At 42.3% G+C, this 13,528-nt stretch overlaps 1 protein-coding gene across 1 annotated transcript in view; it reads right to left on the bottom strand.

Annotated features, from left to right (window-relative positions):
* The window catches only part of lrfn2b (leucine rich repeat and fibronectin type III domain containing 2b), a 95,940-nt gene that overhangs the window by 15,294 nt on the left and 67,118 nt on the right, over nucleotides 1-13,528 (bottom strand). The window contains exon 3 of the mRNA XM_079887841.1: nucleotides 215-1,611. Coding sequence (XP_079743967.1) covers nucleotides 215-1,590 — 1,376 coding nt within the window. The 5' untranslated portion in view covers nucleotides 1,591-1,611. The remainder of the gene's footprint in view (nucleotides 1-214; nucleotides 1,612-13,528) is intronic.

Here is a 13,528-nt window from a genome sequence, read left to right as displayed (position 1 = left end):
ACACTGATGAATAGAATGAACATCATACCTGCGTGCAAATCCTTCCCAGCTCACATACCAGTTCATAATTTATTGATATGCCCCACCGCTCCCCCCCAACAAACCAACAAACACTTGGATCCCCACAGTTTGTTAAATCACAACATATTCTTCTCTGGGATCAGTATTTCTGTCATAGCCCAGGAAATGTGAAAGAATACATTCTGCTTCATACCTGTATATGAGGACCTCATCATCTGAGCAGTTGTACTGTAGCTGGTACATTTTCACTTTGGGAGCGGTCTTGCTGATGGACCACTTGATCAAGGCAGACACAGCAGTCACCTCAGACACGGAGACTGCTTTCTCTGGCGGGCTCTTGGTAGAGCCTTTACTAGTCCTTGAGCTGCCTGTAATGTCTGACAGACGGGACTTGGGTTGTGATGCCTGGCCTGTGCCATTGCTTATGTGGGGTAGCTGAATAATTGACAGCTCCACTGAAGCGGTTGATTCACCAGCCAGGTTGGCTGCAATGCAGGTGAAGGTCCCATAGTCCTTTGAAGTGGTTATTAGGATCTGCAGGGTCCCATTGCGGTACACCACAGTGCGGGAAGAGTTGCCCAGTAATCGATCATCAGGGGTCACCCAATGGATAGTTGGGGTGGGATCTCCTATGGCTTCGCACCGTAGACTGGCGGTCTGCCCCTCCAGAACAAGCATCCTGTGGGTGTGTTGAGTAATCAGTGGCTGCTCACACAAAAACTCATCCTCCCGAACACTCCAGAAGTAGCGGCCCTTCAAGCCGGGAGGCGAGGCACAAGTTTCCAGGTCATCATCTCGCTCCAGACGTCGGAACCAAAGCAATTCGCAGTTGCAGTGAAGCGGGTTCCCTCCTATGCTGAGTGACAGCTGAGGAGTGAATGATGTGGTCATCACCTCTGAATCCTGTGCTCTGGCAAAGATGGGATCTGGCGGAAGCTTCTGGAGCCGGTTAGAGGTGAGGTCCAAGCGGGCCAGCCTCTCCAGATCCACAAAGGTCCCCTCGGGAATGTAGTCCAACAAGTTATGGTCCAGGCTCAGCTGGTGCAGGTTGATCATCTGCCGGACTGAATGCCAGGGCAGAGCCTGAAGGTTGTTGTAGGACAAGTCCAGATCTTCAAGTGATGCGGCAAGGTCTTCAAACGCCCTCTCAGAGATGCGACCCAGTTGGTTGTTATTGAGGATGAGATGCTGCAGGCTGACCAGCCCTCGCAAGTCATCAGGGCCCAACTCCACTAAACGGTTGTTATCAATATGAAGAGAACGGAGGGTTTCCAGGTCCCCAAAGGAAAATGGCTGAATGTAGCTGATTGTGTTGCGGGAGAGAGTAAGGTCCACCAAGTCTGTCATGTTGGCAAAGTCCTGCTGTGTGATTCGAAGGATGTAGTTTCCCCCTAATCGGAGCTCCACAGTGCTGCGGTCTATATCAGGTGGCACAAAGAGCAGGCCTTTAGCCGGGCACAGGGTCCCAAGCGACTCAGACAGGTTCTGGCACACACAGTACTTGGGGCACGCTCGGGCCATCATCACAGCCATACCCAGGACCAGCATCTGATAGAGCATGTGGTCCATGGTAGGTTCACATGAAGGGACCTGGAGGACAACAACACACAAGGAACAATCAGTGTCATGAAATATAGGATCAGTAAAAGATTACTGTGACAGATGTTAAGAAGCCACAGAGGACTTGTGCATATGCAGTAACTTTCTATAATCACTCAGTGAATACTGATCAGCTGTACAGATGGTAACCACGCTTATGCAAATTAAGTACTTATGCATAATCCTGACTTTATATATACTTATATATAACCCCGATTTTTGATCAGGATCCGAGTCACTGAATATTAATTCTACATTTGAACATCTACATTCTTTTCCTTTTAATGGCGGTAGGAAAACCCACTTGAAGGTGCATACCGCCACTTACTTCACAACACCTGTGTGACAGCTGACGTAAAATAAAGGATCGTGCCGATACCGATCAGTTAAAAAATGCTTAATTGGACCCGATACCAATCCCAGGACATCCCTATTAATGTGTGTTAAAGTGTGCAGGATGCCATGAAACAGTCCAGAGCTGTGAGAGATGGTAAGGCCTGTGTCTGGGACAGCACAGGGTACAGCTCTATGGCTTTAACAGCAAGTTAATGTAATTACAACTTGATTGTCATGAAATCCAATTTACATGAGGAGAGACACATTTGCATCCAAATGATAATTAATCTACACAGAACAAAAGGCCAAAGTGCACTGTCTTAAATACACTGAAAAGTTTGCGTCAAAAGTTTGTCACTCTGTGTAGAACATGCAGATGTCTTTGTTTGAGCAATGAACTTTACTTTCTGTATTGTATGTTGCTTCAAAAAAGCCTATATAGTGCATTTTCAGAGTGTATTCTGCTAAGTTGCACATGACGCTCTGCAAAAATAGGCTCAAAGGCAGAGTTCTTCTTTTGGTGCCGCAGCGGGGGGCTGCTCACGCATGCAGTGTGAATGCAGAAACCTGTGGTTGTGGCAGACACAGGATGTGTGAAGTGTCTGAACAAATATTTGTATCTAAAGAAACTGATTTCTCTCCCTCAGGCTAACATCAACTACAAGGTATATTTGTTGCTAAAACAAACAAACAAACAAAAATACTGGTATGGAGTGCCTGGGCAAGAAATTGGCTCTGTCCCAAATGGCACTCTACGCCCTTGCAGTCTCTCTGAGTCCACACTTTTGTGACATAATGCAGCTTTGACTGTTGGATAGAAGTCTGCTGTGGAGTTCACCCCAGTGTGGGCTCAGCAGAAGTGTGTAAAGTGGCCATGAAATGTGCCATTTGGAATAGGGCCATTGTATCTTCCTCTACAGTCTTAAAGTAAGCAAATACAATGTCCTGTTACATAAAGGAGAATTTCCCCTTACCACTCCATCAGAGGGACATGACCCAACACACCCATACTGCAGAAAAAAATCAGGGTGGACTAAAGCCAGGGCCTCACTTGGTTCTGACAGGTAAAGTACTTTATTCAGTCAGACAATGAATGAAGCATCAGAAAGTCTTAACTCTTCAATTTTGTGTGTTCACAGTATGTCACATTTAACAATCATTTAAATAAGCTTTCAGTTGCAGAATAAGTTAATATGTTACAAACAGTCAAACTGTTTGAATTTTTTATATTTTTTTGCAACAAAAATAAACAGGCGTAATAGTGAAAGACGGTATGGTAAAAAAACCTGGGGCTTTACCTGAAAAATGTTGAGGCTTAAGTCTCTGACTGCAAACAAGGTCAATTAAAGGGATAGTTAATCAAAAAATTTAATTCTGTCATCAATTTCTCACCCTCGTGTCGTACCAAAGCTGTAAAACTTTTGTTCATCTTCGGAAAACAAATGAAGATATTTTTAAAGAAATCTAAGAGATTTCTGTCCCTCCATTAGCAGTCCACACAACTACCACTCTGACACTACAAAAAGTTCATTAAGAGATCGTAAAACATATGAATCAAGCGGTTTAGTCACATTTTCTGAATAGTCTCGATCGCTTTATATGATAAACAGATTGCATTTAGACTTTTATTCACATACAAAAACATATCAGTGCACACTTCGGTTATGGTAAACGGAAGCTCAAGCACGTTTGAGTTTCAGCAAGAACCAATGAGGTTTGTTCTCGAGCTGGTATGGTTGAGCTTCTTTTTATATTCGCTTATCAATGTTTATATGTGAATTGCTGTGCATGCAGAGTGTTTCATACACTCTGTGTGGCTGTAGGGTTGGGAGGTCATGAGTATCTGCCTCTGCTAGAACTGTGACATTGATGGGTGCGGGGCAATGGCTTCTGGGGAACCAGTGTGAAGCTATCTAACATTATCATTATGGCTTTTTACTTCACTTGAGGCTTATTACACATTTTATTCCCCAGCAAGCTCATTAACATGCTTGGCTTTAGGTGAGACATTTGTCCGTGCAAGGCCTCATCACCTTCAGACCATGACAGAGAGTCACAGAGGATTTTCCCTAATTAAAGTCTGAAAAATAGAGGATGCTTGATACTTCAGTTAACGGGCGGGTCCTAATTGCGGTCAATAGTGCAAACTGCACAATCGCATGCTTAGCAAAAGAAAGAAGAGAAAATAGAAGAAAGAAAGAGAAAAACAGACAGATTGGTGTCTGGCCATGACCATGGGCAACAATTCATTGCTATAGGAATAGCTTAACTGTGAATAATGGTTGAATTGTCTGTTTTGTTCATGTGACATGCAAAGCAAGTTTAATACACAAACACCTCGAGAAATCATTTATTCCCCCAACCCTTAATGCATCGTGTTTCCTTGTTGAGCATCAGTGGATGTTTTCAGCTACTGTAATAGTTGTGTTTGAGTCCCTCAACTGTCCTCAGTGTGAAAAGATGGATCTCAAAATCATACAGTCAAATATGGAAAGGGTTCAAATATGCAGAAAACATTGGAAAACCAATGAATGTGCAGGAGCTGGAGGATTTTGCTGAAGAACAGCAGACAGTTTAACTGCTCAGGACAAACAAGGGACTCAAGAACAACCATCACAAAACATAGAAACAGTCATCCTGGTACCAACAGTTTCAAGGGTATGTAAACTTTTGAACAGGCTCATTTTTTTATACGGTCAGTTATTATTTTGTCTTGTGATCTATATGTAAAAAATTACTAAATAAAAAAATAACATGCACTTTTTATGATCCCTCTTTTTTTGTCAAAATTGTTAACATTTTCGCAGGTTCTGCAAGGATTATCCCTTTAAGCACAGTGTAAGTTGCTTTAGATGAAAGTGTCTGCTAAATAAATAAATGAGTTCAGTAGGCCAAAAGAGCTCCAGTTGCATCTATACTTTATAAGTTTAGTGTGGTTCACATTAAGTCCACAGTGCAGGTAATTGAGATGCCTGACTTAATTTGGAGCGCTCACATACAGTAGAGTATCACCCTACTGCACTAAAGAGAGAGAGAGACTTTAAAATTAGCATTTCTGGATTTGCTTAAAATTCCTTTATTCGGGTTCCTATTGGAGACTAAAATCTAAAGTGCAAAAAGATCCCGGTTATCTCACATATGTGTGATGGGCCTAAGACGATCTTGATCAGATCAGTATAACCCTTTACAGTATATCTGGAATTAACATGTTTGTATCCGGATATTTTTAGCCGGATTGAATTTAGACTTTTATTCCAACGCGTCCCCAATGCAGGTGTAGAGATTCAACAGGACTTCCCCATGTCAATGCATGTCAATCAGCTGTCAATGCATAACAGCAGCCTCATTTAACAGCTCTAAACCAGACTATGAGGAGGCCCACAACTAAATACATGCATGGCCACTTCTGACTGATTAAAGCTCCTTGTTCAGACTTAATTAATGCTCTTGTACATAGAAAAGTATGAAAATATTTATATTATTTAAGTTTAGTAATCTAATTAATTTACTAACATATATAAAACATGTGAAATGCACTAACAATTAAGAACTAGATTTCTCAAAACATGGAATAAGTAGACGAAAGAAACAGTAACATTAGTTAATTCATTAAGTATCATGAACTAAAAAGTATTTTCACTGTGAGTTAATGTTAAGTAACATGGTATTGACAGTTTTCAGTCACGTGACTGGTGTGGAGAACGTCTCGGTTACGTATGTAACCCTCGTTCCCTGAGTAGGGAACGGAGACGTTACGTCATGGCGACGAATGGGGTTTCGCTTAGAAAGCCTCTCATCTTCGAGAAATAAAAATGAGCCAATGGCAAAGAAATGCCATGGGTCTGCGGAATTTGCATTACGTAACTCCACCTTACCTCGTGGGTATATAAAGAAGTACGCTGGCAACATGCAGATATGTTTCTTTGCTGAGAAGCCAAGACTGAACTCCGGCATTCCAGCGGTACAGCGGAAGTGGACTCCTACTTAACTACACATAACTACAGTTCATGAACTCACTTCTGACATATAGTAACCACAATACAAACATGCATAACATAACACCACAAAAAAAACTTACATTAAACATTAACACCTCATAGCACTCATGTTTCCCTCCATTTGTAAAATGGTACATTCCGGATATGCGCACTACCCGAACCCACCACCAAAACATTGGATCAAACAGGTAAGATCTAATATGTGCTATAAAATGTAAACTCACACAATAAAGAAATCATTTAAAGCAAACAATGACTATTATCTTTCAACACTAACACATTGCCCACTTGATGTTGGTACTGTCCCTCCTCATATACATTGTCAACACACAATATACAATAACTTATTTCTGAACTCAACATGCCAAGTAAATTCAGAATAGCATTAGATTGATACTCTAGTGATGATGTAATTAACCTAGCCCATCATTACAGGGGGACTTACAGAATACACATATGACCCGGAGGGGCTGCATATGGAGAATCACTGGGGTGTCCAGCCGCAGGGGTGTCAAGGTGGCTTGCCAAGGGAAACACAGATGCTCAGAGAGGCTTACAGTGAAAATACACATGTGGGGGTCGCCCAGAGGGGGAACCATGCACATGGCGGCACCTAGCCAATCGCGAAAGCTGCCGGTGGCATAACTCTGGCATTGATGTCAACAGTGCTGGAGGAACTCAGGGCCTCTCGGGAAGGCTCACCTGAGGAGAATATCGCACGTATCCAGTCCGTGGAGTGGAATGGCAAGCAAGCGAAGACACTTGAGTACCGGCCGGTCCTAGTACCGGCTGGTTGAAGCGAGTACGTGAGGGGACACTGGCTCCACTCGGAGGTTATAGAACCTGTCGAATGTGTTAGGTGTTGCCCAGCCTGCAGCTCTGCAGATGTCTGTTAGCGAGGCGCCATGCGCTAGAGCCCAAGAGGAGGCCACACTCCGGGTGGAGTGGGCCTTCACACCAAGGGGGCACGGTCGACCTTGCTGCTGGTATGCCAAAGCAATGGCGTCCACTATCCAGTGAGGCAAGCTTTGCTTGGAGAGAGCCTTTCCCTTCAGCTTCCCACCATAACAGACAAAAAGCTGGTCTGAGGTCCTGAAACACTGCGTTCTGTCTACGTAAGCACGGAGGGCGCGTACTGGACAGAGCAGTGCCAAGGCTGGGTCTGCCTCCTCCAAGGGCAGCGCTTGCAGGTTCACCACCTGGTCTCGAAAGGGAGTGGTGGGAACCATGGGCACATATCAAGGCCGGGATCACAGGACCACGTGAGAGTAGGCCGGCCCGAATTCCAGGAACGCTTCGTCAACCGAAAATGCCTGCAGGTCCCCTATCCTCTTGATGGAGGCCAATGCAACCAGGAGCGCTGTCTTCATTGACAGGAACTTAAGCTCCACTGATTGCAGAGGCTCAAAGGGAGCACTCTGCAGGGCAGTTAAAACCACTGAGAGGTCCCAAGAGGGTACGAGAGGAGGGCGAGGAGGATTCAGTCTCCTCGCTCCTCTCAGGAACCTGATGATCAGGTCGTGCTTTCCCATGAAGTTACCTTCAACTGTGTTGTGATGTGCGGTAATGGCGGCAACATACACTGGTGGTAGGGTCCTCAAACCTGCCTCGTCCCGTCCAGGAACCACCTGTTGAGACAACAACATGCCTGGAAACTCATTCTAAGGGCACTCCGGCCCGTAGAAAGCTGAGGTTCGTCCACGGGGTGAAGGTCTGATCGCAGGCCGGAGTAACTGGTACTCGGAGCATTCCATGTTGCCAAGCCCACCTCGGGACTTGATCATGAAGCCAGAGCTGAAGCGGTCTCATATGAAGCAGTCCGAGCGGCGTTACTGCGGATGCCATGTGCCCCAGGAGCCTCTGAAATAACATCAGTGGAACCGCTGAAGTGCCCAGGGAGAAACACACACACTGTCGGCAGATCACTGCACAGATCAGCAGCAGGCAATGCGATCTCGCTGGAACGCACCATCGCACCAACACACTGAAGAGCCACTTGTCTCGTAGATTGAAGATGATTCAGAATGGCTTGTGGGAGTGAAGAGAACTCTTGGCTCTGAAGCGAAAACATCTGCATGTTGCCAGCATACTTCCTTATATACCCACGAGGTTAGGCGGAGTTACGCAATGCAAATTCCGCAGACCCATGGCATTTCTTTGCCATTGGCTCATTTATTTCTCGGAGATGAGAGGTTTTCTAAGCGAAACCCCATTCGTCATCACGATGTAACTCGTAGTGACCACGAAATGGAACTGGAGGGCAAACTGTAGAACTGCTGCACAGGCCTGCAAATCTGTTTCAAACCACGGATATTTACATCACATCTCAAAAGAAGAAAAACTAATATATGATCCATATACAGTACCTGCTGCAGTATTTCAATCAGTAAAAACAGCAGGGTATCCATCCAAAAACACTTACTGTGAAAAATACTTGAATTGCCTTAATGTACAAAAACAGTGATATTATACAATCAAATGCAGTATACAGGTTATTGATGATGCAGACTACATCCAGGCGAGCAGATGAGCCCAGAATATGAACACAACACGCTCAATGGTTAAGTGTTTTCTTTATAATGGTTTTATGGAAAAGTGCTTAACGAGAAGATGTGCATTGCATTTATATTCAGGGTTCATCGCTTGCCTGTATTTATTATACATCATCAATAAGGTGCATACTGAATTTTTCTTGTAATATCACTGTCTACATTAGTACTTAGTACAAACCTGGTGAACCTGGACAGGCGGGCAGTGGAGGAAAGCCTTGTTTTGCCCTGCAGGTGTGTGTTCCTTTATGGGTGTGACGTCACGAGAAAACTATTAATTGATTAGTCTGTACTGTCCACTGATGTTACTGCATTTCAGCCCACATTAACAACTGTTAACACTACTCACAACATACTCAACCCTAGCTGACTTAGCAAGAATCACCAAGACTTAATCTTGCAAATACAAAAGTGTAATAAAACTGCAATCAAACAAGAATTGTCCCTAATTCATTGGTCATTGCCAGATGGGTATGTTCTCATTAAAACTTCATGCACACTGTTGGGATAGAGCGAATGAGTGCTGCGTAACCGACTGTACAGGGCTGTTGGCGAGAGCGTAATGAGTCTTCAGATGAGATCAACCGTAAAGAGCATTGCTGAGATGCTGCTGTCTTTAATTATTTACATGCTCAGCCCTCAGGGTCTGCCTGGAGACGAGGCCTTACACAATAACAGCCCCGTTCAACACATTAGCCTGTGGAGTGCTTTAGGGCTGTCAAAATGACTGAAAAGCTAAATTAGAATTTCTTTCTGAAATATTAGCAACATTCAAATTATATTTGAATTCTAAAGGCAATACTTTAAAAAGAGAGGGTTTTCATCAGCAGGAAGAGCCTTTTCATGCCATTTTTCACATTAACAACGCAATCCAGCACTGTATACTGGATAAGCTAACAGAAACACGCCGCGTCAGCTACATCGTCATCATCATCATCATGTCTCGCACGTCTCTCAACACACCAAAAATTCTAATGTGCAGGTTTTTTTAAATTCAAAGAATATTAAAAATTCGAATTTTTATTTGACAGCCCTAGAGTGCTTTCACGTCTGCCTCCAGGAACATGTTACCATGTTCATCTAAAATTTCCTGTAAATATCACACCAATTTTTGGGAAAAAAGGTCTGTAAAATCCTGATGGGACTGTCATCTGTTAGCAGTAACACTGTACACATGTAGTAACTGTTTGCCAGGCAACAATCAGCAGATTCAGATGTATAAGTAGAAAACATGTGCCACTTCTCTCTCTCTCTCGCTACCTTCTTCACTTTCAGTGAAATAACCCTTTCATGAGGCCACACACCGAAACCTTGACTAACATGATAAGTGGGATTATATGCTCCAAGAGTGTAGGATAAGCCCCTTTAAACTCGATCTCTTCAGAACAACGTCTCCACCAGCAGAATGTCTGAAATCCCATACAGCACCTTTAATGTTCGGGAAACAGAAAGTCCCGTCCCACTTCAGTGAGCAGCTTTATACCCCACCAGGTTCTCACAGGGCTTGTGGAAACACACCAATATTCATTATGTAATGTGATTAGTGTCAGTGACAGTAATGGCTCATTTCCACTGAGCGGAACGGTACGGTACAGTACGGTATGCAATTATTTGCGTTTCCACTGTTAAAAGTTGTGAATGGTACCAAAATGCCGAACTGTGCCGTACCACTTTTTCGGTACCCTTCCGATGGGGTACCTAGCACAGTGGTACGGTACTAAAGGGCGGAGCTAGATTCACTGCAGAACGTTGATTGGTTGACAGAGAATCGTCACCTGCGCGTGCTACAAGGGGAATGACAACATAAGAGGTACCAATTTTTAATATACAGTTGAAATACAAAACTACTGTTATTGTGTCACGAAATGTAGTTTTAAGAGTTTTTCAGGCAAGAATGTAGTTGTTTAAAGCTCAAATCTGTGGTTTATTTATAAAGATTTACGAAAATTGTATCCAGGTTGTGAGATCCAGGCGATCACCGGGCTCTCGGCGCTCATGTACCCCGTCTGGAACAGCTTTTCCTCAGCTAGTCCTTCTGACGTTTGCCGCTGACTCTGGCGTCTCTGTAGTGTAAAAAATGTGCTTTACTCTGAAGGGTAAAGCACTTTGAATTGCCATTGTGTATGAAATGTGCTATATAAATAAACTTGCCTTGCCTTGCCTTGCCTTGCCTTGCCTTGCCTAGTGGTTAAACATGAGATATAATTCGTCTTGTGTAGACCTAACGGCCGATCTTTGGTCTCGTGAATCTATAATTTGTTCTTTTTATTTTTTATTTTACTTTATACTTAGGCTATTTAACTTTACCGTTGTAATGTTAGACTAGAGCGCTGACTTTGTATGTTTGACTGAATTGTTTGCTTTATTTCTTATTGTATAGCTTCTTGTACTTTTCACTTATACTTTTATAATGGCTATTATTGGTAAAACTGAAATTTAACAAAAAGAGACAGGGTTGAGTTTTGTAATTTTTAATTTTATTACAGTGAAGATGATTAGAGTACAAATGCACATATTGCCTGAACCATATTAATAAGTTTAATATTTTAAAAATTTAAACGAAAAGAGGCAGGGTTGTGTTTTATATTTCGTGTTGTTATAAATAGGCTAACGTTATACATGCAGTGAATATAATCAATACGCGTTGCCTGAAACACATTTGTGTGGCTATAATGTTTAAGATTTCTTTAAATGAAAACAAAAAGAGGCAGAGTGGTGTTTTATAACATATTTAGTTTTATTGTTGCCTAAAATGTACATACAGAGATAACCGGAGTAGCAGAGCGAGCTGAGTGACGCTTTGAAGAACGCGCTGTTCCATTTGCAGAATTACCGGACTCGCGTCCTCGGGAGTCTTTCTCCTGAGTCGGGCTTGGCAAGTCCGAACTTTGCAGATCTCTCATACAGAGGAACAGGATGTCAGTAGCATAATTAAATTATTAGAATATGATTTTTTTTTTTTTTTTTTTTGGTCCCTTCAGAGCACACTGGGCTTTTCTGGAAAGACAGGATTTAAAGAGACAATACAATAAAACAGAGCGTTTCAGACTGAGGGTGAAAAGAGTATTGTATGTCATGTAAATGTATTCTAGCAGACCCCAAAATTGAAATTGTAAACTTGGAAATAGGCATAATGTGGTCACTTTAAAGGAGATGCATTACTAAAACTGAGTGTTTCAGCCAGTGACACAAAAACAGTCATTGATGCACAAATACACAAATGATTATTTATTTGTGTATTTGTGCATCAATGACTGTTTTTGCACATAAATTACCTTAATTGACATAAGTGACCTTTAAGAAAGGTTAAAACAACATAAAAAGGCATGTTTTGAGCCGAGGATCACAAGCAGGGAAAGAAAACAGAGCAGCTGAGCTTGATTTTGTGCTTCCACCTACAGAAAGCTGAACAGGCGTAGGCAGAGCAAACAAAGCACCGCTGAAGAGTGTTAATGAACTATCAATAGACTGACGAACATGTGCTCCATTATCATGAGCAGAGCCGTTGCTAAGAGGAGAAAATACTCTCAGTGGCCTCGCTTTTACTCTAATATTAGATCATTTCTGTGTGCTGAGCTACACCATCATTTCTCCCCCCGCTCCTCTTAAAAGGGAACAAACCATCAACACTAGATTACTTAACGAACCCTTAACACTAGATTACTAAACGAGCCCTTAACACTAGATTACTTAACGAACCCTTAACACTAGATTACTCATCAAACCCTCAACTAGGGATGTCCCGATACCACTTTTTCACTTCCGATACCGATACCGATGCCGCAGCTTTGGCTATTTGCCGATACCGATATCAATCCGATATTTTTATTTTATTCTTGAACTAATACTAATAATAATAATAAAATATAATGGAAGCACTTTGCTCAATTAGCCACATAAAAACTCACTAAAATGGAGAACAAATACTTCTCCAGTATATAGTCCACAACAACAGTTGATAATGAAAGACTGCCAGCCTTTATTCAAAAGACCTTGAGATATGTTTGGTAACCTGAATGCATTTAAAATTAATTTGCTATATTTCAGATCAATATATTTGTTTCCTTAAAATTTTAATTAACTTTAACTTTATTCTCATCTGAATTATAAATAATTTATTTCTGTATAAAATAATACTAGCCTACTTTTAAAAACACATTTGATTTTCTTTTTTATTCAATGTAGAATGTGTAACTTAAAAATAAACAGATTAGTGCTCTGTTTTAGGACAAGAAATGAAAACCAATGCAATGATGAATGTCCAAAAGATGAGATCATTTTTGCTTTTAAACAGCGTGTGTGTGTGTGTGTGTGTGTGTGTGTGTGTGTGTGTGTGTGTGTGTGTGTGTGCGCGTGTGATTTTGGTTGGGTGACAGTTACAGTTTGACAAAAGCACAATGTTGTGTTTTACACAAATATAAGTAGGCTAAACACTTTTTGCAGTTTTAATGATGTCCTGTATGAAAATGACGGAGTATGTTTTTATGTTTCCACTGTTCGATCGCGCCCGTGCCTCTCTCTCTCTGACACACACACACTCCAGCATTGCAATCTTGACATCGCAGCCTGTTCATTTTGCTGCGTTCACACCAAACCAAACGCGAATAGAGCGTCAAATTTGCGTCTATCGCGTCTAGTTCGATGCTTGAACAGTTTGAATCCATTCGCGCGTCCAAAGCGAATAGGACGCGCCGCGCGCGTATAATGATAAAGTGAGCGTTTAAAGCGATGTAGACGCGCGTTCAGAGCTAAGGCGGGCTACAGATTAGGTGTCCCTAAAGAACCCGCATATGCGCGTATCTAACAGTAACGTTAGTTCCGTATTACATTAATTAATGTGCACGCGAGATTTATTTATTTTTATACCGTGTATTCTCTGTGTAAATCCATGCACCGAACGTACGTTCAGTACGAATACGTACCGTTCCACCCCTAATGGGTATCGGATCATGGGTATCGGATCATAGGTATCGGATAATTTTTTTTCTCCCCTCCGATATCCGATCTAGCATTTTGGGCCAGTAT

Source organism: Squalius cephalus (genome assembly GCF_949319135.1).
Source record: "Squalius cephalus genome assembly, chromosome: 12".
Lineage (NCBI taxonomy): Eukaryota > Metazoa > Chordata > Actinopteri > Cypriniformes > Leuciscidae > Squalius > Squalius cephalus.
Note: the sequence above shows the minus strand (reverse complement) of the source record. Positions and strands in the feature narration are given on the sequence as shown.